The 20,420-nt window shown below is 44.5% G+C and overlaps 2 protein-coding genes across 5 annotated transcripts in view; one reads left to right on the top strand and one right to left on the bottom strand.

Annotated features, from left to right (window-relative positions):
- Positions 1 to 4,358, top strand: part of FOXRED1 (FAD dependent oxidoreductase domain containing 1) — a 14,250-nt gene extending 9,892 nt beyond the window's left edge. For both annotated transcript variants that reach the window (XM_060268369.1, XM_035139240.2), the window contains exons 9-11: positions 308 to 437; positions 1,443 to 1,547; positions 2,900 to 4,358. In XM_060268369.1, the coding sequence (XP_060124352.1) occupies positions 308 to 437; positions 1,443 to 1,547; positions 2,900 to 3,154 (490 nt within the window). In that variant the 3' untranslated portion in view covers positions 3,155 to 4,358. The remainder of the gene's footprint in view (positions 1 to 307; positions 438 to 1,442; positions 1,548 to 2,899) is intronic.
- Positions 3,240 to 20,420, bottom strand: LOC118096890 (cryptochrome-2). 3 transcript variants are annotated; one of them, XR_009556804.1, is made up of 12 exons: positions 20,222 to 20,420; positions 16,779 to 17,058; positions 16,277 to 16,471; positions 15,949 to 16,067; positions 13,995 to 14,149; positions 12,938 to 13,078; positions 12,140 to 12,307; positions 10,685 to 10,825; positions 9,942 to 10,093; positions 8,960 to 9,189; positions 7,060 to 7,238; positions 3,240 to 5,724 (listed from the first exon to the last, which is right to left on the bottom strand). XR_009556804.1 is itself a non-coding variant. In XM_035139239.2 (11 exons), exons 2-11 carry the CDS (start codon positions 16,991 to 16,993, stop codon positions 5,648 to 5,650), a joined length of 1,593 nt encoding a protein of 530 aa, XP_034995130.1. In that variant the 5' UTR covers positions 16,994 to 17,058; positions 20,222 to 20,420; the 3' UTR covers positions 3,240 to 5,647. The 3 variants fall into 3 exon arrangements, 2 of the variants coding, with proteins under 2 accessions (XP_034995130.1, XP_060124351.1); XM_035139239.2 differs by lacking the exon at positions 7,060 to 7,238; XM_060268368.1 differs by lacking the exon at positions 3,240 to 5,724 and having other exon boundaries at positions 6,183 to 7,238.

Here is a 20,420-nt window from a genome sequence, read left to right as displayed (position 1 = left end):
TCTTCTCCCAGGCTAATTCAACAATCTATGGGCTTTTAAACTGGGTTTTTTTGTTATTACGGTCTGCATTTTTGTGTTTTCATATTGTAAAACATCCTGTGATCCTTGGATGGAGGATGGTATAGAAATTTAATAAGAAGAAATGAAATGAAAGCCAGCTCTTACCTAGCCTATTGTAATTTCAATGTCCAAGCCCATGTGTCATGCTCTGTAGCTACTCTTTATCCCTCTTTGGTTGCATGGAGATCTAGTATTTCAGTCTTAATTAAATGCAGGAGTTATTTTCTCTTTGTCCTTGTTCTGCTAGGTATGTCTATGTCTGGCACTGCCCTGATGGACCTGGCTTGGAGTGTCCTATGCTAATCGACACCACAGGAGCTTACTTCCGGAGGGAAGGCATGGGTGGCAACTACCTTGGAGGCTTAAGCCCTGCGGAAGTGAGTTTACCATTATTTTATTGGGAGCTGACTCTTAGGAAGCCACTGCAGGGACACCAGCTCCCCAGAGAGGAAGAGCTCTGGGTGTTTCTGATGGTGCACATGTTAACTCGCATGTAAGGATGTCTTCCTGTAAGAACACTGCAAGGGGAATTGATTTATTATGGGAAAGCTCTGTTGTGCTAGCACAAGTCTTGCAGTAGTGGAATGGGACCACTGGAATACTGACCATATTGTTTATCATTTGATTAGCATCTAAAATTTGATTAAGTCTTTATCACTCTTTTTCTCTAAAGAGCTCTGGATGACTTGACACATGTTGTCACTTCTCTCCACCACCATTCCGATGAAGGCTAGGCTTTGAGTTAGTGGCATAATAATAATAATAATAATAATAATAATAATAATAATAATAATAACAACAACAACAATAGTTTATTTATATCTGGCTGGGTTTCCCTAGCCACCCCGGGCTGCTTCCAGCAGAATATTAAAATACAATGATTCATCAAATATTAAAAGCTTCCCTAAACATGGCTGCCTTCAGATGTCTTCTAAAAGTCCGATAGTTGTTTATTTCTTTGACATCTGATGGGAGGGCGTTCCACAGGGCAGGCGCCATTACCGAGAAGGCCCTCTGCCTGGTTCCCTGTAACTTCACTTCTCGCAGTGGGGGAACCAACAGAAGGCTCTCGGTGCTGGATCTCAGTGTCCGGGCAGAACGATGGGTAAGAACTGAATAAGCATTGCGGTTCAACAGGGATTTCAATCCATATCTGTCCTGGTCAAAGCTCAATGCTATTCGCTGCTCCACACTGACAGCTGAAATCTACCCAAAGCCTACCTGAGCATGCTGGAGTTTGGGACTTGGCTACTGCCTTTGAGTTCCTATCTGCCCTGTGGCTGCACTTTTCTAGGGAGGTTCAAAATGCAAACAAGTTTTTCAACTGCCATGATTGTAATTTTCTGGTGCCCAGAATTCAGCTGCTTGTGCTTTCTTCTTAGGAGGAAGAGCCAGATATCCAGGACCTGGAAGTAGATCATGAGTTCTTCCAGAATAAAGTCTGGCCCAAGCTGGCTCACCGGGTGCCAAGCTTTCAAAGCTTGAAGGTAATGTTTGGCTATCTCAAGGAGGTGTTTAAGGAGTTAACGCCTTAAACTTTATTTTGGGGCCTGGTGCAGACATATTGTCCACTTACGGTTAAGCAATCAGGAGTACCTTGCAGGTTTCACTTCTTCCTATCTTGTGTGGCCCTTCTGTTTATTCTGTTTTGAGCTAACTATGATCAACATTTCCTCTACATCATTAGTCTTCAGGCCCCTCGTTGCCTTTGATTTTGACAGTACAGTGGTACCTCGAAAGTTGAACGGAATTGGTTCCAGAAGTCTGTTCGACTTCCAAAACATTCGGAAACCAAGGTGCGGATTCCGATTGGCTGCATATAGCTCCTGCAGCCAATCGGAAGTAGTGTCAGACGTTCAGGTTCCAAAGAACATTAGCAAACTAGAACACTCATTTCTGGGTTTGCGGTGTTTGGAAGCCAAACGTTCGACCCACAAGGCGTTTGGGATCCAAGGTACGACTGTATAGGTTTTGAATTTGGACTGGGTATGTTTCCTTCGGTGAATTTTGTGATGAGCTCAGAAGGGACTAGTGGTCCTCTGCTGGTATAATCCTTCTCTGCAAGCAATACAACTGTTTCAACTTATTCCTCCTTGTTCCTGTAGGGTGAGTTGATTGCTGTGCATTAGCCACAGTGAGTTTGCAATCTAGCTAGCAAGACTTGTCTTCTAGGGTGTTTCGCAGCCATTGACACTATTTCACTTCACATATTACACTAAACCTCTGGGGCGGGAAACATTTAGCCCTCCAGATGTTGCTAGGTTTCAACTCCCATCATCCCTGGCCATTGGCCATAATGCTAGTTGATGTGAACTAGAGTCCAGTAATTTCTGGAGAGCCGCAGTTTCCCCACTCCTGGGCTCAGGTGTTCCTTCTCTCCTAGCTGTGAGAATGGCAGTTTGTTTCATGTTTGTGCACATCTTGTAAACCACTCCAATAATAAAATAATTTGGTTTTTAACCTTCTGGATTACCCAGGGCAATTGTAGGCCATCCATCCATTACATATTTAAAGTAAATGTCACATTCTTAGGATGTCGAACTCTGCAATTCTTGTGGGTTATCACCAAATCACAAAGGTCTTAGACCTTTCATCTCTATTTTTCCTTTTTCCTCTTGAGTTCTAGACATAGCCTTTTATCCCTCTTGTTCAGCTAGGAATAACTGGCTAGGATTCAATATCTAAGTACTGTAGTATATTATATTTTACTGGTGGGTTTAAGAGGGCAGCCTTGTCTGTTTCTGTAGATCTGTCCCCGAGATCCGCTGTTAGTCCTGCTGTTGACAGTTTAGGGACTGTATCTTGCGACTGACGGAGCTTTATCTTTATCTCATGACAGGTGAAGAATTCTTGGGCTGGTTACTATGACTACAACATCTTTGACCAGAGTCCTGTGATTGGTGTGCACCCACTGGTGGAAAACCTCTATTTTGCCACAGGCTTCAGTGGACATGGACTCCAGCAGTCACCAGCTGTGGGCCAAGCCCTAGCTGAGCTCATAATTGATGGGAGATTCAAGATCATCGACCTAAGTATATTCTCCTTCAACAGGGTTTTTAAAGGAAACAAGGCTATAGAAAGGAATATCATTTAAGTGCTTTAGAGAGCTGGGTATCTTGATGGTGAGTCCCAGCCCTTACTGTTCTTTCCTATTTTCTTCCCTATTTTTCCCAGATTAATGGCTACATGCCCATGCAGCAGTTCGTGAAGACTGTTCAGATTCCCATACTGTTCCTACAAGTGTTACATTGCACAGCTCCACATCATTTGAGTGGGCCTCAGACAGGATAAACTCCTTGTGTAGTATTGTCGCTTCTCCATTTTCACCCATGAAACAATTGAAAATTCAAGTAATAATAATAATAATAATAATAATACATTTTATTATTTATACCCCGCACATCTGGCTGGGTTTCCCCAGCCACTCTGGGCGGCTGCCAACAGAGGACTAAAAACAGAATAGAACTTCAAACATTAAAAAAATTCCTAAACAGGAAGTCCAATACAGTAGACGCTTGGGTTGTGAACGTGATCCGTGCGGGAGGCACGTTCGCAACCCGCTGTGATCGCAACCTGTGCATGCTTGAGTTGCGATTCGGCGCTTCTGTGTATGCGCAAAGCATAATTTAGCAGTTTTTCGCATGTGAGCGCGCCGAAACCCGGAAGTAACCTGTTCCAGTACTTCCGGGTTTGGCACAGAGCGCAACCCGAAAAGACACAACCTGAAGCAGCTGTAACCCAAGGTATGACTACAGCTATAGATCAAGACGCTCTCAATCAGGGTGATCCAACTTTTCATACCACGTTGGCCGCAAGAGCCAAGTGGGTGTCTCCATTGAGCCAGTTACAGGCTAAGAGCATGAGTCCTTCTTAATGGGGTCCCTCAAGTCTGCTGCTGTTGTGCAGCTGTTCAGGTGGCTCTAGGAAGCCTAAAAGCAGTGTGTTGAAGGAATAGCTTTCTGCTTTTTGCTGGCATCTGGTATTTAGAGGTAAACCACCTCAGAATATGGAGTTTGTGCTGTTATGTTCTACCTGCCATTAAAAGATTTGTGATGGGGTTTTTAATAGCCTACTGAGCAAGAGATTGTCAGTATGTTTGGGGGCATGGAGAAGATGCAACAGCACCTTTTTTTACAGCCTTTCAGCCTAACCTACCTCACAGGGTTGTTGTGGGGATTAAGTGAGGAAGGGGAGAACCATGCACACCACCTTGAATTCTTTGGAGGGAAAAGTGGGATATAAATGCAGTAAATGAATGAATAAAATAATGACTAAATGGTCATGACCTGAGCAATTAAGCTTTGTACAATAATTGATGTTTTTATTCCCTTGCATGGTGAAGGTGCCCTTCCTTTCCAGGAACTGAACTTTTTTCACCCTTATCCCAGAAATCAGGCTGACTTTTTACTGTTTCTATATACCATTTTAAAAAAAACAAGCAGCATTATTGGGGGTTAAAAGAATGAGTTTCCTTTTTTTTTACAGTTGGAGGTAGAAAAGGAAAGGAGGTCTGTAAAGTTATTTCAAAGAGTGGAAGGCAGTTTAAAACGGAGAACCAATTTTGATTCATTTTCCCGGCAAGAGCTGACAGTGAGGCAAAAGACATGTGGGGGTGTACTATGGGAAGCAGTCTCTCTCAAACAGTTCCAGCTCTGAAGAACTGTACCTTCAGCCTAACCGGCACTTGCTAATTTTGGTTGAGAAGGGAAGATTGCATAAAAAGCTTAATGGCAACAAGAGTTTAATGAGGGAAGGAAAAGTTCCTCAGAAACATGCTATGATAGAAAAATTGATATTCACAAGGTAACCGAGGGAGAGAGTTGTGAATACAAGATATCGTTTTGAGCAATTTTATTTTAGAATATTGCAAGTTACCTTTCCAGCCCCCCAAATGCCAAGGTGACTTCATAATTAAAAAATTGTCACTTAATCGCAGTCTAGTGTGTCTTCTCAGTAGCTGTTCCTTTCTGTCACTTAATCTGAAAATCCACAAGATATACCTGTTTTGGGAGAATAGTAGCTTAGGATGTAGAGGGATATGGTATATTAAAATTTAAATGTTTTTGTTTTTTTTAAAAAAAACAAAACAAAACCTTCCTGTAGTTCAGTAGCATGAAGTGGTTTGCATTGAAACTGTTGGTAAAACAGAAGAAACAAGATTTGCCTTTAGTAGCAGTTTAGTAGCTTTGTGCTGTTTGAACAAGCCACACTCCCAGCACCCGTCAGCTGATGGTCAGCGGAAGCATACTGTACTCCAGCAAATGAACAATTGGAAACTCACTTTAAGATCAGGTGTTTGGTGGGCTTCAGGGAATGGCCCTGCAGGCCATATTGACGCTACCCTGCCAGGCCAAATTTGGCCAAAGGTGTGTGTCCCCCCCCCATAGAAGATAAGCATGGAAACCCTGTTGGGTTGTGTGACCTCATTTTCTCCCTAGTTGCGCTTGCCATCTAAAGGCAGAGTATAACACAGGGGTAGTATTTAGCTTAGCCATTCACCACCACTTCTAGCATTTTGAAAAGTTATTATACTGTGGGTATTGTTGTCTTTTTAGTTTTAAGCCACAGTTTTCAACATGAGCCACTTTTAGGTGCTTTTGATCTTCATTTTCTTTGTTCGCACTTCAGCTTTCAATGGAGCCTCCGGCCGCTTCTGGTTGGCATCTAAAAGAAAAACAATCCAAGTTGATTTCTGTGTAGCACTTTTCAATGTACAGCCTGGCTTATACTTGATCCCAGCCACCTTCTGCCATAAGGCCCCTGTTCTCCGTTTTCCATTTAGATCACGCTGTGTTCATAGCTTGATGCAAACAGCTGGGATCCAACTTCCCTCAAATGAAGCTCCAAAATTTGACATAGGGATGCTTGAAGATCAGAATTAAACTACCATTTCTGTCACTCTGCTGGAATCCTCTAACCTATATCTGGGGGGAAAGGCCATCAATTCCAATAACCACACTGAGCTGCAAGACCTCAGTGTGCCATGCACTAAGGCAGTGTTTCTCAACCAGTGTGCCTCCAGATGTTTTGGGACTACAACTCCCATCATTCCTGACCACTGGTCTTGCTAGCTATGGATGATGGGAGTTGTAGTCCCAAAACATCTGGAGGCACACTGGTTGGGAAACACTGCACTAAGGAACTGTATTATCTTAAAGGTCAATGAGTTCAAAGCATTCATAGGTTGCTGCTGTGCTTGTGCATGATTATCTGCTCTGGCTTCCAGCTGGCCTCTGTTAGGGCAGATAATTGCACTACATCTCCAGGTTGGACAGCGTTAATTCCATTCTACCGAATGCAAACTAACTGCATGCCCTCTGAGGTTGCCTCACTATTTCTCACTGCTCACAGCCTGTTTCCTAAACAGTGATTCCTGCATTAACATGGAGACCTGCCTCCTTGAAAGGTGGCTAATTCCTTTTCACAATTAAATAATAATAATCCAGATCATTTGCGTATTAGAATTTAGCCTAAAAGTTTGTTGGTGGGTGTCACCGGTCTTAGATGTTTGAGAACTACAGTAATTAGAGATTATTATTAATTAAATTTGTTGGTCGTTTTATCTTGCCCAAGACAACCCAAAGCAACTTAAAAACAAAGAACCCACATAGATATATTAAAACCAAGGTGTGCGGAGGGGGAAAATAACATTTGGCGCTGTGGGTTAAACCACAGAGCCTAGGGCTTGCCGATCAGAAGGTTGGCGGTTCGAGGGTTCCGGTTTCCGCCGGCAGGAATGGCGGACCTGTTTTCCATCTCTCTGACCTTCGTAAGGAATTTGGCGGTTGCTAGGGGAGTAAATGGCAACCCCCTACCCTCTCCGGGGGTTACGGAGAGGGGCCGCTGGCCCGCGATGCCCCCAGACCCACTCCGACTGTTTTTGGAGTGGGGGGAGCTTGGGCTGAGCACTTACGAGGGCCAGGACTCCCGGACGCTAATCTGCATGGCGGGGATTTCCATGGTTAAAGAAGATAATTAGGCTTAAATCTATGGACATACTTCAGAAGGAGGGGAAGAAGCGCTGTTTACTGCTGAGAAATTTATGCTGCTGAGGGAGAGGAGTCAAAGGCTGTATTTCATCTGAAAGAAGGATTGATGGGGACGGAGCGATAAGGGAAGTGAGTCCTTTTTTATTTTTCTTCATATGAGTTACTTCGTACCTTCCCAGACGCGATGTCCTGGTTTGTTTGGAGTGAAAGAGAAGCAAAAGACTGTGTGAGTTCAACTTTATAAACTGTTGTTACTGAGCATATTTTTTAAAGATGTGGAGTTGCCGACGAGAAAAGCCCCCCTCTAGTTGGACGGAAGGAGTCCTGGACGCGTTCGGAGGATTTATGAGCTGTGACGCACTTTGAATTGGAGCAGCGACCTGAAGCTAAGTTCAGCTATAGGGCAAGGAGATCCATTAATTTACCAAGAGTCTATGGTTTGATGTTTGGGTCTTCTGCCTGGAAAAGCTGTAAATTTTATAAAGATCGTTAATCTACCCGGTTATGAGAGAAAACGAAAGTGTTTTGAGTTTTTTTTAAGATGGCGCTGCTTCGTGTTGACGCAACAGGGAGCTCCAGACCAAGAAGATTTATGGGGAGGCTGGACTGATTAACCCACACAGGAGAAAGAACATTTGTGAAACCTTGTTTGATATTTATCTCAGCAGCTGGGAAACAATCGGTTGAAAGTGGAAAACATCTATGTGATTATAAGGGAAAGATACGGATTATTATGAACTTGGAGAGACGATTTGAACTTTAGAAAAAAGACGGCAGTGGACAGTTGCGAGGAATTCCCAATTTCTTGAAGCATGGGAACCCAAAAAAAAAAAAATTTTTTAGATGATTTGGCATAATATTCGGTTTGATTGATATATATGTGTATAATTTGAAATAACGAATGTGATATAATTGGTTTTAATTGGAAAATTAATAAAAATATATTTAAAAAAAAAAACAGAAGGTTGGCGGTTCGAATCCCCGCGACGGGATGAGATCCCGTTGCCCAGTCCCAGCTCCTGCCAACCTAAGCAGTTCAAAAGCACATCAAAGTGCATGTAGATAAATACTGTAGGTACCACTACAGCGGGAAGCTAAACGGTGTTCCCGTGTGCTGCTCTGGTTCGCCAGAAGCGGCTTTGTCATGCTGGCCACATGACCTGGAAACTGTATGCCGGCTCCCTCAGCCAATAACATGAGATGAGCGCCGCAACTCCTGAGTCAGTCACGACTGGACCTAATGGTCAGGGGTCCCTTTACCTTTTTACCCACTCTAAAAGTCCATAGTGAAAGGCCTGGATATAGAGGGAAGTTCTTGGCTGGCACCTAGATATACAGGGTGAGTCTTTTAAAAGAGGCTCCGTGGAACATGTGTACTTTGTATCCATGGGGCCTCTTTTAAAGGACTCACCCTGTATAATGATGGTACCAGGTGAGCCTTGCTGGGGAGAGCATTCCACAAACTGAGCCACCACAAAAATCTCCTATTCTCTCCTATCCTCTGGACCTCTCGTTGAGGGAGCACACAAACAAGGGCCTCAGATGATGATTGCTAGTTCCAGGTCAGTCTAGGTCAGTTCATATGGGGAGAGGCAGTATTTAAGCTATTGCAGTCCTAATCCATTGAAGGCTTTATAGGTCAAAACCAGCACTTTGAATTGGGCCTGGAAACGGATTGACAGCCAATGCAGTTGGACTAAGATTGGTGTTACATGCCCTGGTGAGCAATGTGGCCACTGAATTCTCCACCTGCTGAGATTGGAAAGATGGGTTGTGACACTCGGGGCACAGTGCGGAGGCTGAAATTGTTATTACTCCTCTTCCTGATTTTTAGCTGGTAGTTGTCGTTTTAAACATTACCTGTACAGGTACCCCAAGCCATAACAGCACTCTTGTTTTGACAAGCTTACCTTTTTTACTTCTTTCATCCTGCGCTTCGGCAGCTGCACTCTGTGATCGCCGTGCATACGCTGCCTTCATCCGTTCGAGATTCTTTTTCCGCACTTCTTCGTGAGCAACGATGGGCTTGGGATAGTCTTTGCCAATTATGCAGCCTGCACGCTCCTGCACGCTCCGTGGTGCTTTCCAAGGCTCATAAATGTAGTCACTTGGAAACTTCTTGAGGAAGGGGAGGTACTTCCTGCATAGGTTGTAATGATAAAGGAGGAAGTCAGGTGTGTACGGGGGAAAGCTCAGGACTTAGTGGCATAGTATGACAGCCTGATGCTTTGCAGAGTTAAAATCAATATTGTTACGTCCAAGTCTGCACTGGAACAGGGTAACAGCCCTCTGTGGTCATGATAGCACCTGCAAGGGAGATTACATCTGATCCAAAGCAATGTGATTATCATGCAGGTCTACTGGAGTCCAGGAAAATGTGTACAATGTTGTGGGTGTAGAATTAATTTGCCTGAGAATATATGTAGTGTACAGTATATGCTTGAAAATATGTGAGCCTTGTGCACTTGGCTCTCAGAAGTCAGAGAAGTGGTTGAATAATACTTTCAGTAGTTCAGAGAATAGCACCTTGCTAATTTCTATGATTAGAAAACCTGGAATTGGACAAAGTAATGCACTTTTTGCTCTATACATACAGCAAAATTCTTTTTCTCAATGCAGAATTTGGATTAATTTTTTAAGCGTGGCGACGTCAAAGAATTCTGAAATTACAGATTGTAGATACCTAAAAATCAGCCAGATTACTCCTGCACTTATACCAGTTGCCTCTTAGGCACAGGCAAAGCTAAAAAGAGATTCTCACCATTCCACCCATTTAGCTTTCCCTTAATCACATTTATAGACATGATTACTGTTCCCAGTAGTAAACATAAACTCTGCCGGATAACTTAATGCTTGTTTTAAGTGCAGTGATGCTATATTATTTACACCTACTTTATATACTCTCCATTTTTGTCTGTCTTCTTGCCAAAGGCAATTGGTGAGTAGACACGGAAGAACTGGTGGAAAAAGGCACTTGCAGAAAGCCACTGCCAGTTACCGGCATTCAAGGACCAATCGGCATCAAGCAGCAGTTCTTCAAAGACCTGAAATAGGAGAAGTTTGGAAAACGAACGCCTTTTGGGAACCGCAAAGAAGTCCAGTCCAAGAGTCGTAGCTTCCGCATGCTCGACAAGCTTTTTGTAATGTTACATTTTAACTACGCTCCGGGTGTAATGGGGGCATCTGTATCAAGAGGTCACAGTGGCCTGACTACTTAAAGGGACGGTGAACCCTTGTCATGTATTCCACAATTCAGTAGGGAGGAAGCCGTAGGGCAAGAGGCGACAATTTTTTTCAACCTGAGGGCTGCCAACCCTCACAGGCAACATTCTGGGGTTTGCATGCCAGTAGTCGGCATGCAATGGATAGGACACTTACCCTTTTGAACGTTAGCCTGTCTTCCTGTCATTCAGTAAGTCAGAGGTTTCTATCTAGTTTGTATGCAGAATAAACGTGCAGGGCAACTTAAGCATGTTGCTAGGAATGGCGTAAGGGGAGATCTCCCAGTTTTGAATGGAGTGTGTGCTCAGGGGCAACTTAACAGTTCAGCCACTAACTAGCTATGGACCCGCCAATAAATCCAGCTTTCCTCTGGCTACAGAGAATGTTCTGAACTCTGCAACTTCTGCCTTCACCTTTTGCCCTTCCTCCCAGGATATCCAGAGATCTCCTCGCGTCAGGAAGCAAGCCACCGCATGACGTGCCAAATGATGGATCCAGCCCTCTGTGCGCAGCTGCGTCATAATAGCATCTATAAAGGGGTAGCCTGTCCGGCCCTGGCAGCAAGAAAGGGAGAGGAAGCTCAGGTTTTCCCTTACCACTACCCCGCTCCTATTTTCATTCATATTTTCCCAGTTCTTCACTCAAGCAAAACTTAAGTGGTGCATGTTATATATAGCAACATTCTTTTAAACATAAATGCCACCCCAAAATGTTAAATCAGTCAGGAAATTCTGATCACATGTACCAAATAAAAGGAAATAAACCATTCTAGATCAAATGTGGAAAAACAGATAATATCAATTTTGCAGCTCAATTTCATTGAAGCAAGGCAAAATATGTTTAACAGAATTACTGTAATATCATGTCAAAACTTGGAGAGAAGTTGACGTAAGAAGGAATGAAGAAAGCTGACTTTATCTAGAGACAAACTACCAGCATGTCAAGCTTAGTAGAGTCTACACCAAGGCTGAGAGCTACATTCCCCTGTGGTCAACCTTCCAAGGGCCGCATACCTGTTTTGGGTGGGGCTTGATACAAAAGTGGGTGACTCGCTCTTGGTACAGTAGGTTACATTACTGCCATGCAAAAGTTGGGTTTCTACATGCACACCAACCCATCCATCCATCCATCCATGCAAAGTGAGGCACCATCACACATTCCAGCAAGCCAAAAGCACTTGGGTGGTTGTGACCTAGGGCAAGAGTTCTGAGGGCCAGACAGAGAAGCCTGAAGGGCCACCTCTGTAGCCCTTGTGTGCATTGAGAATTGCAGATGGGAATCTTTCTCAGCCCTACGTGGAACAACCCGAGTTTCACCCTTTTCTACTGTAGGAAATAGCAACACCACTAGTCCCATTGGTCTACAGTGCTATATTGGGATGTGGGTGGCGCTGTGGTCTAAACCATTGAGCCTCTTGGGCTTGCTGATCAGAAGGTTGGCGGTTTGAATCCCCGCAATGGGGTGAGCTCCCGTTGCTCTGTCCCAGCTCCTACCAACCTAGCAGTTTGAAAGCACGCCAGTGCAAGTAGATAAATAGGTACCACTGCAGTGGAAGGTAAATGGCATTTCTGTGCACTCTGGCTTCCGTCACAGTGTTAGTCATGCTGGGCTGGCCACATGACCTGGAAAGCTGTCTATGGACAAACACCAGCTCCCTCGGCCTGAAAGCGAGATGCGCGCCACAACCCCATTGTCGCCTTTGACTGGACTTAACTGTCCAGGGGTCCTTTACCTTTTACCTTTTTTTACAGTGCTATGAAAAGTGCATATAAGTGTGGGTAATATGTTTGACCCTGGTGGCAAGGGAGGAGATTGCCTTAATCTGCAAATATTTGGGTAGGTCGTGAACTTTGCCAAACAGAACATGCCTCACGCCAGGCTTTGAGATGCTCCTTGTTGTCATCCCAGTCCACCTGCACACAAACTGGATTGCCCTCCATCTTGTCAAAGTTGGGGATCCCAGCTCCTGCCGTGTAGAAAAACTCCCGCCACAGGAGTTGCCCATGCAGAGATACCGGTGGGTCAGAGTGTTTCCTCTAGAGAAGCACAGTAGAGAAGGAACCATAATTATTCTTTGGATTGTTTTAGAGCAGGGCCCTAGAGCACAGCTCCCACCACCCCGACCACTAGTCATGGTGGCTGGAGATAATGCAGGTTGGAGTCGAACAACAGCTGGAGGACCACTTTTCAGAGAGTCGGAAGAAGACACATTTACTGCAGAGTGATGTTCAGTGGTACAATCTAGCAAGAGGAGCTTCTAAATGCAGCCGTCTAAGGTCCCACCTGCACAGTAGCCATGCATATGGTCGAATTAAATATTGCAGGTAGCTTTTGCAGTCCACCTTGCCTTGGGTGGCTGATTGCCTCTAGTGTCACAGAAGCCCTAGCCATGTAGATTTGTCACAGCAACTTTATATCAGAGAGAGTTTTGACAGCCTTGGTCTGGGACAGATTTTAAAAAAAGTCTTTTTGAGGAAATCTACAAGCAGCATATATGCAACGGAACACCCCCCACCCACCCATCTAGGTCCACAGCCTACAGATTTCTGAAATGGCACTTGTTGGAACAGATAGTATCCAGCAGTTGTATCAATGAAAACAGAAAGGCAGTATTCTGTGATTATATGACAACTCTAGAATATATATAAAAAAGCTCCTCTTCTTACCCCCTGGTAGATTTCAGTCAGCTTCCACCAGAACATCCGTACAGACAGGCACCCAAATTTGACGTAGGGGCTGAGCACCGTGGTGCTAGGAGTCAAAGAATTGGGGGATGTATCAGGCTTCTTAAAATTGCATACCCATGACTGTAAAGAAAAAGGGGGGAATAATGCATTGAGAGTTTTGAGGGGCTAGATATGTCCCAAGGGCTGCCTTGTGGCTATTAGACAAGAGGGCTTTTTGGTGGCGGCCCTTGCATTGGACAGTTCTGTGCCTTGTATGTGCCAGTTGCTTTCTTTACTATATTTTAGGCACCAAAGAACACCCTGTTCTGTTGTCCCTGTAATTTTATTTACTTATTTTTAAAATGCATACCCCACTGAGTTTTCGAAGGAACTCAAGAAAGCTTACAAATCAAACATAACAATCCCCATTAAAATCACAAATGTTGACTGTAGCAAAATCCAAAGTACCCAATGAAGCCAATATAGAGCCACAGCAGTCAAAATCAGGTAGCAGTCTGATCACACAGGCACGTGACAAACAGCCATGTTTTTAACTAGCTGCCGAAGACAACAGTGAATGGGCCCAGCATTTCACATTTAGCAATGTGTTCCACAGGGTGGGTGTAGCAACCGAAGAGGCCATAGCACTAGCTATCGCCACTCATGTTTTCCAGGGTCAATGAATCTGGAGCACGACTTCAGGTAATGTTCAGGCCATGCAGGGAGGAACAGCCAGAAAAAAGCTGTTGAGTTTTTTTTTGGTTTTGTTTATGTTTTTTTGCAAAGTTGTTGAGTTTTTTTAAAGTTTTGCCCAAATTTGTTGAGCAAAAAAGAAAATCCCCAAATACGACGTTGCCAACACGGATTGCCATACGTCTGGATTTTCCCGGACATTTTTTTTGCACGGACACTGCTTCCGACTTGCAGTATTCCAGATATGTCTGGGAAATTCCGGATGTATGCCAACCCTAGCCAAATCTGGCCACCAGGCCAGAGATTCCCCACCAGCGAAGCTAAGTCTGTTGGGCAAAAGCAACAGACATTTCAGTCACTCTACCGTTCTCTTCATATACAAGTCCAGCCGAGCAAGGGCCTCAGATTCTCCTCCTGGATAAAGGTGGGGGCCAGCTGTCTTTGGATCCTGTCCCAGTTCCTCAAGAGAAGGGATGCCATACTCTTTATCATGGTCCTCTTTGACAGATGTGCTGCACTCTAGGTTAGAACATTGATCCGACAGATTCAAAGCTCGTACGGAACAGGGCATCTCTGGTTCGTCTGGCTCCCTGTGCCCAAATCTTGCCGCTCTCAATCCCCGATGACTCAATCAATGTAAGAACTTGTCTAATTATTCATAACAAGGCCAAGTCAAAGTACCAGTACCTTTTATGCTAACTTTTTTGACTACGTTGTAAATCACGCACCTCTTTTCAGCATTTTTTGTATCACATTGGCAAAATATTTGTCCATTCATTGTCACTTTGGCTTAGTATTATTTGCCTTCAGCAGTCGCCAGATCTGATTAGCTAAGCACCCTTGTGACGTGCTATTCACTGGCCTGATCTGCACAACACAGTGAACCAACTATGGCTTACTGGGCCTGTGCAAACATGTGGATTCCCAGAGAGGTGTTCACAACCACTTTGCTCCTCTCTGTTCTATTTTACTCCTCATGCTTTGCTCAGACAAACCTTAGCATGTCATCACAGCATGTGCTGTAAGCTGTCCAGAGTGGCTAGGGAAACCCAGCCAGATGGGTGGTGTATAAATAAAATTATTATTCTTATCATCATCCATGGTTAGGCTTATGGTCAAGCTCTTCCCTTGCTAACCATGAAATGCTGCCTAGAACAAACATAAGCACTGAAAAATGTAAATTGGGTATGGGTAGGCCGATCAGAAGGTTGGCAGTTTGAATCCCCGCGACGGGGCGAGCTTCCGTTGCTTGGTCCCTCCTCCTGCCAACCTAGCAGTTCAAAAGCACGTCAAAGTGCAAGAACCGTATTTTTCGCTCCATAGGACGCACCTGACCATAGGACGCACCTAGTTTTTTAGAGAAGAAAAACAAGTAAAAATTTTTTTTGCTTTCTTGAATTGTCCTAGGCATAGCAGCCAACTCCTAGAGGCCTAGGTGCCTTTGCCCCCCCCCCATTAAATATTTGAGGAAGCTTCTTTTGCAAAGGAGGAAAGCTCCATTTTTGAGGATCAGCTCAAAGTTGTTGAGCTTACCTTGCAAAGGGGAAAAAATCCTGTTTTTATGGGGTTCAACTCACAGTTCTGCAGCTTCTCTAGGAAAGGAAAGGGACCCATTTCTACAGTTTCCAGACAGATAATCTAATCAGCCAGTCACATGTCGTTGAGAAAACAGCCTCCCTCTGCAGACAACAATTGAGGCCTGGGCAAGGGGGCAGGGCGGGGCAGGGCAGGAGCTAGCTCCCTTATCTCCCTCCCCGATCTATTGCAATCAGCTGCTGAGTGGGTTCCTTTCAACACTATCTTTCCCTCTTGTTAGCCTTTAGCTCTTTCTTTAAAAAAAAAAAGCCCTGCATTTCGCCCCTGGGCAATTCGGCTCCAGGGACCACGCATTCACTCCATAAGATGCACAGACATTTCATCTTACTTTTTAGGAGGGAAAAAAGTGCGTCTTGTGGAGCGAAAAATACGGTAGATAAATAGGTACTGCTCTGGCGGGAAGGTAAATGGCATTTCCATGCGCTGCTCTGGTTCACCAGAAGCGGCTTAGTCATGCTGGCCACATGATCCAGAAGCTATACGCTGGCTCTCTCAGCCAGTAAAGCGAGATGAGCGCCATAACCCCAGAGTCATCCGCGACTGGACCTAACAGTCAGGGGTACCTTTACCTTTAGGCCACCCATCCCAAGAAGGCAGATTATTCCACAGCATTTCTATCCAAGTCACAGCTCTCTCACACACTCCAAAGGGCCCACAGTACTTGTCAGAATCCATAAATACCCATTGCCTGCATCCCCAAGTCCAGAGAGACTTGTACTCACCCTTCAAGTTTTCCAAACTAGGAGCTGGAACAGGCCGTTTTGGAGGACCCAGAGAAGCCAAGACCGTCTGCAGCCGAGTGTAAGTCAGAGGGGCCTTGCCATTATTCTCAATAATGATTCTGTTGGAAATGATGACAATACATTATCAGGAATGTCCAGCAATGGATTTTTCCCCCTTTGGAAATTGCTTGGAGTTCCTTTGTTGTGGAAAAATAAAATAAAAATGACTGATATACACAATTATTAATAATAATCTCTAAGAAACTTTTACCTGGTGGATTCCAGAAATGCATGCAAAATTGTAATGGCCTTTGCTCTTTGTACCCACCTTTCAGTGTCGTACAAAGTGTGGGACACTTTCTGAACAACTTGGACTCCATGTTCAGCTGCCACCCTCACCACCTCAGCATCACGGCGCCTTGCATAAGGTTCTGTGTCGACTTCAAATGTGAGCAGGGTGACCTTCCATTTCTTAAATAGTTCTGGGAATGCCTCTACAGGACTGCCACGAACTACAAACAGCCTGAGGAGACAACACAACCTTTGATTGCTCAGAAACCAAGAAAGCACCCAAGACTAGGTGAGTTTCTGAGGTCAAGACAGAGAGGACTAGGATCTGGGAGGGGACAGTATGGCAAACTGACAGAGAGCACTGTGTGCCAGAATTGTATTTTTAGCACCTGCATCCTAGTAGGCCAATTTGACCCCCACGCCTCCCCATTTGGCCTCTCCATAGAAAACCATTCAGGTCTGGGGAAAGTACTGTAGAAATGGCCCCTTCAATCACCCTGGTGTACAGTATTTTGAAAACTGGCCCATCTGGTACTTGCCTTGAGTTCAGCTTCTTGAGGCTCTCGTCCAGATCTCTCAGAGATTCAACCAGAAATCTCCAGCGGTTAACGCTGACCCGCATATTCTTCGGGAACCAGGGGTCAAAGATAAAGATAGGGTAGACCTCAGCGCTATCCTTCATAGCTGCTAGCAAGGCAGGGTTATCATGGAGGCGAAGTGCCTTGCGGAACCAATGGATCGAAATATGAGTCATTCTGTTGCGTCACCAGCCTGTTTCTCCCCACTTTATATTAGGAGCAGTGTCCAAGCAGGAAAAAGCTAGGTGGGAACAGGAGAATATTCTTACTTTTTTTACAAAGACAGTGGTACACAAGCTTTCTCATTAGGCAATAATGGGGAACCAGTGGTCTTCCAAGTGTTTCTTGAGTTACAACTCCAATCATCCCTGACCATTGGCCATGCAGGATGGGGGTGATGCAATATGACCCAACATCTAGAGGGCCACAACTTCCCTGTCCTGCCACAAAGGTTGACCTCACTCAACCCCCACTAAATAAACATTTAGGGAAACACATGGATTTAACTTGTAGACCTTTCAGATGGGCAAACTCAAAGGCACATACACTGAGGCACTTAAAGACAATACAGCGGTTCTCAAACGCCTTGGTACCCAAACAACTTGCAACCCAAACACTGCAAACCGGGAAATAAGTGTTCCGGTTTGCGAACTTTTTTCCGGAAGCCGAACATGCTCCGTTTTGAGTGTTACGCTTCCGATTTAAGTGCCACACTTCTGATTTGAGTGTTACACTTCCAATTTGAGTGTTATGCTGAGGTCTGTCTGTTTTTTCTCCCTATTTTGCGTTTTTGTGGCTCTTTTTGTTTTGTTTTTGCGACTGTGTGGAAACCAGTTCAGCTACTGATTGATTGTGTGACTGCAGTACATTGTTTACTGCTTTCATTTTATGGATCAATGGTCTTGTTAGATAGTAAAATTCATGTTAAATTGCTGTTTTAGGGGTTGTTTTTAAAAGTCTGGAATGGATTGATCCATTTTGCATTACTTTCTATGGGAAAGCGTGCCTTGGTTTTGGAACGCTTTGGTTTTGGAACAGACTTCCAGAACGGAGTAAGTTTGAGAACCAAGGTACCACTGTAGTTAAAAGAGTTCTGAAGCGAGGAAGCTCGAGGTTCCCATGCTCCATCTCAAATTCTGCCCTCTGTTTGCTGTCTGCACTGATGCCAGTCACAATGAAGGTTAACCCAGTTCCCTCTTAACCATACCCGTCAACTCCCGGAGTGAAAAATCCGGGATCAGCAGCAGTGCGGCACCGGAAGTCGCTTCTACACATGTCCAGACATGTGTAGAAGCGACTTCCAGTGCCGGCGCTGCCCTATTTCCGGTGCCCAGACATGGCAGAGCGGCACCCAAAATTGGTTCTGCGCATGTCCAGACATGCACAGAAGGAGCCTCCCTGGTCGGCAGGAGCTGGTTTGAAAATCCAGGGGAATTATGGGATATTCCACCATTCGGGATAACTACTTTAAAAAGGGGGTTTCCCATGAAAAACGGGAGACTTGGCAGCTATGCTCTTAACTAGGGTTTCAAACTTGCTACAACCCTGGTTTCAAATGAATCCTGGTCAGCACAGGACTCTGGCGGGCATATGCCCAGGGTGGCTGCCTCACTTTGCCCATGTTCACAATCTGGTTGATCAAAGAGTGAATTTTCCCAACCCTTTCAGTGAATGCTTGTGGATTGTTTAATCTGTTTGCTCTGAGCACCAAAATAAGAGGCCAATCAGTATGTCTGATTAACATCAAGTACAAAAGGATGGTCTTCCACATGCAGTAAAAAGATGTGGAAGCTAAGCAACATGTGTAATAAGCTTCATCTTCTTCAAGACTAGGCTCCAGTAGGGTTCCCCACCCCCCAAAAAATATAACACAGTGCAATGTGTTCACCCAGAAATACATGTCAATAAGTTCAATGGGGCTTGCTCCCAGGTGGATGGGTGTAGAATTACTGCCTTAAAAATGCACTTGAACATATTTTGCACTACTTTGAAATGGGCGGATGTTTTAAACGGAGAAATACTAGAGCTTCAGCTTTAAATGAAATACAAATTAAAAGCAATGGTGCATGTGGACAATACTTTTGCATTGCAAATTAATTGATATGGTTATATTTGAACTTTTATTGGGTAATATTGGAAAACTAATAAAAATATATTTTTTAAAAAATACTTCTGCATTGCAGATACAGGGAGGAAGCCAGTTGAAAACGATCCTTAGGACATTGAAAAAAATAAATAGCAGTATATGCATCGTACACAGTAGCCTCGAAGCTTCAGCTTGTGTGCAGTTGGATTCACAGTTGCGGAGCCCAAATTAATTAACCAAATCTCAATATTCCAGCAGGCGCCTCTTCTGCCATCAGCCTACGGGGAGGCAGTTGTGCACGATCCAGCATGTGCGGGCTCTCATTCTTGGCAAACCACTGGCAGCCCACATTCAGCAATGTTTTGATGGCATGCAAAACTTCAGTCTTATGCAAGCATTAACAAAGCGATGCACACAGCGATGTCAAATGGATCTTCTGCTTACACAATGCCAACAGCAATTGTGTGCATCTAAATCATCTATCCTCCACAAGTTCAAAATCTTGTTTTACACTTGACCCTTGCGGAGCAGACGCTCAGAGCTATTCTGCACAGAATACTTATGAGGATTTGAAGCCTAGGTCACTGCTCTGTTCTGGTCAAGAAAGGGTCATTGTTCAGTGGTTAAAGCATCTACCTCACAGGTAGAAGGTCCAGGGTTTAATCCTGGGCAATTCCAGGCAAGGAGGGGAGAAAACCTGTCTTGAAACCCTGGAGAGCAGCTGCCAGTCAGTGTAAATAGTACTGAGCTAGATGGACCAATGCCAATAAGGCAGCTTCCTAGGTCAATATTATCCACAATGACTAGCAGCAAATATCCAGGGCTTCAGACAGAAGTCTTGGAATCTGTACAGGCAAAGCAAGCGCCTTATCCCAGAGCTAAGGCTCCCTTTCCTTGAAAGAAATGAGGGAGTAGAATTCTGAACATGTACAACTTCAGACTGTAAGTGTGCGGAGAAATCATATTTTTTTATATTTCTACACATTTAATAATAAATTCCTGCAAGACAAAAGCATCAGGAAAAGAGCTGAGCTAGAAACTTTCTTGCTGATGTGCTAGTTTTCTAGTTGAGCTGGGAGGCTCCCCCCACCCCGCCTTTAATTGCTGTTGCAACTGTTGCAATCCCTCCCTCTGGGGAGACAATGGAGGAGTGTGCCTTTTGGGGTGAAGTCAAACTGCTGGAAGGTTGCGGGGAACAGCTGCTAAAAGGGACATTCCCCATCTGCAGTCTGAAGCAGTACAGCACTCAGCTAGCTTATTCTGCAACTGCAACGCACCTCCAACCAGCCTCAGGCTGCCAGCCTATATCTCCACTTACCTGGGAGTAAGATCTATTGAACTCAGTAGGATTCAGAGCTGAGTAGGCATGTATAGGACTGCAGGGTTAGGTTAATCCACCTTGATTCTTCCAGGCAGAGGAGAAAAATCTTATAAAGAGACATTTCTAACTTCTCTCTCCACCCTCTCCGACCGCACTTCGGCTCTTGCAAACCGGCTATACTTGCGTAACTTAGTGA

This window comes from Zootoca vivipara, chromosome 15 (assembly GCF_963506605.1).
Source record: "Zootoca vivipara chromosome 15, rZooViv1.1, whole genome shotgun sequence".
NCBI classification, from domain to species: domain Eukaryota; kingdom Metazoa; phylum Chordata; class Lepidosauria; order Squamata; family Lacertidae; genus Zootoca; species Zootoca vivipara.
This window is presented reverse-complemented; position numbering and strand designations above follow the sequence as displayed.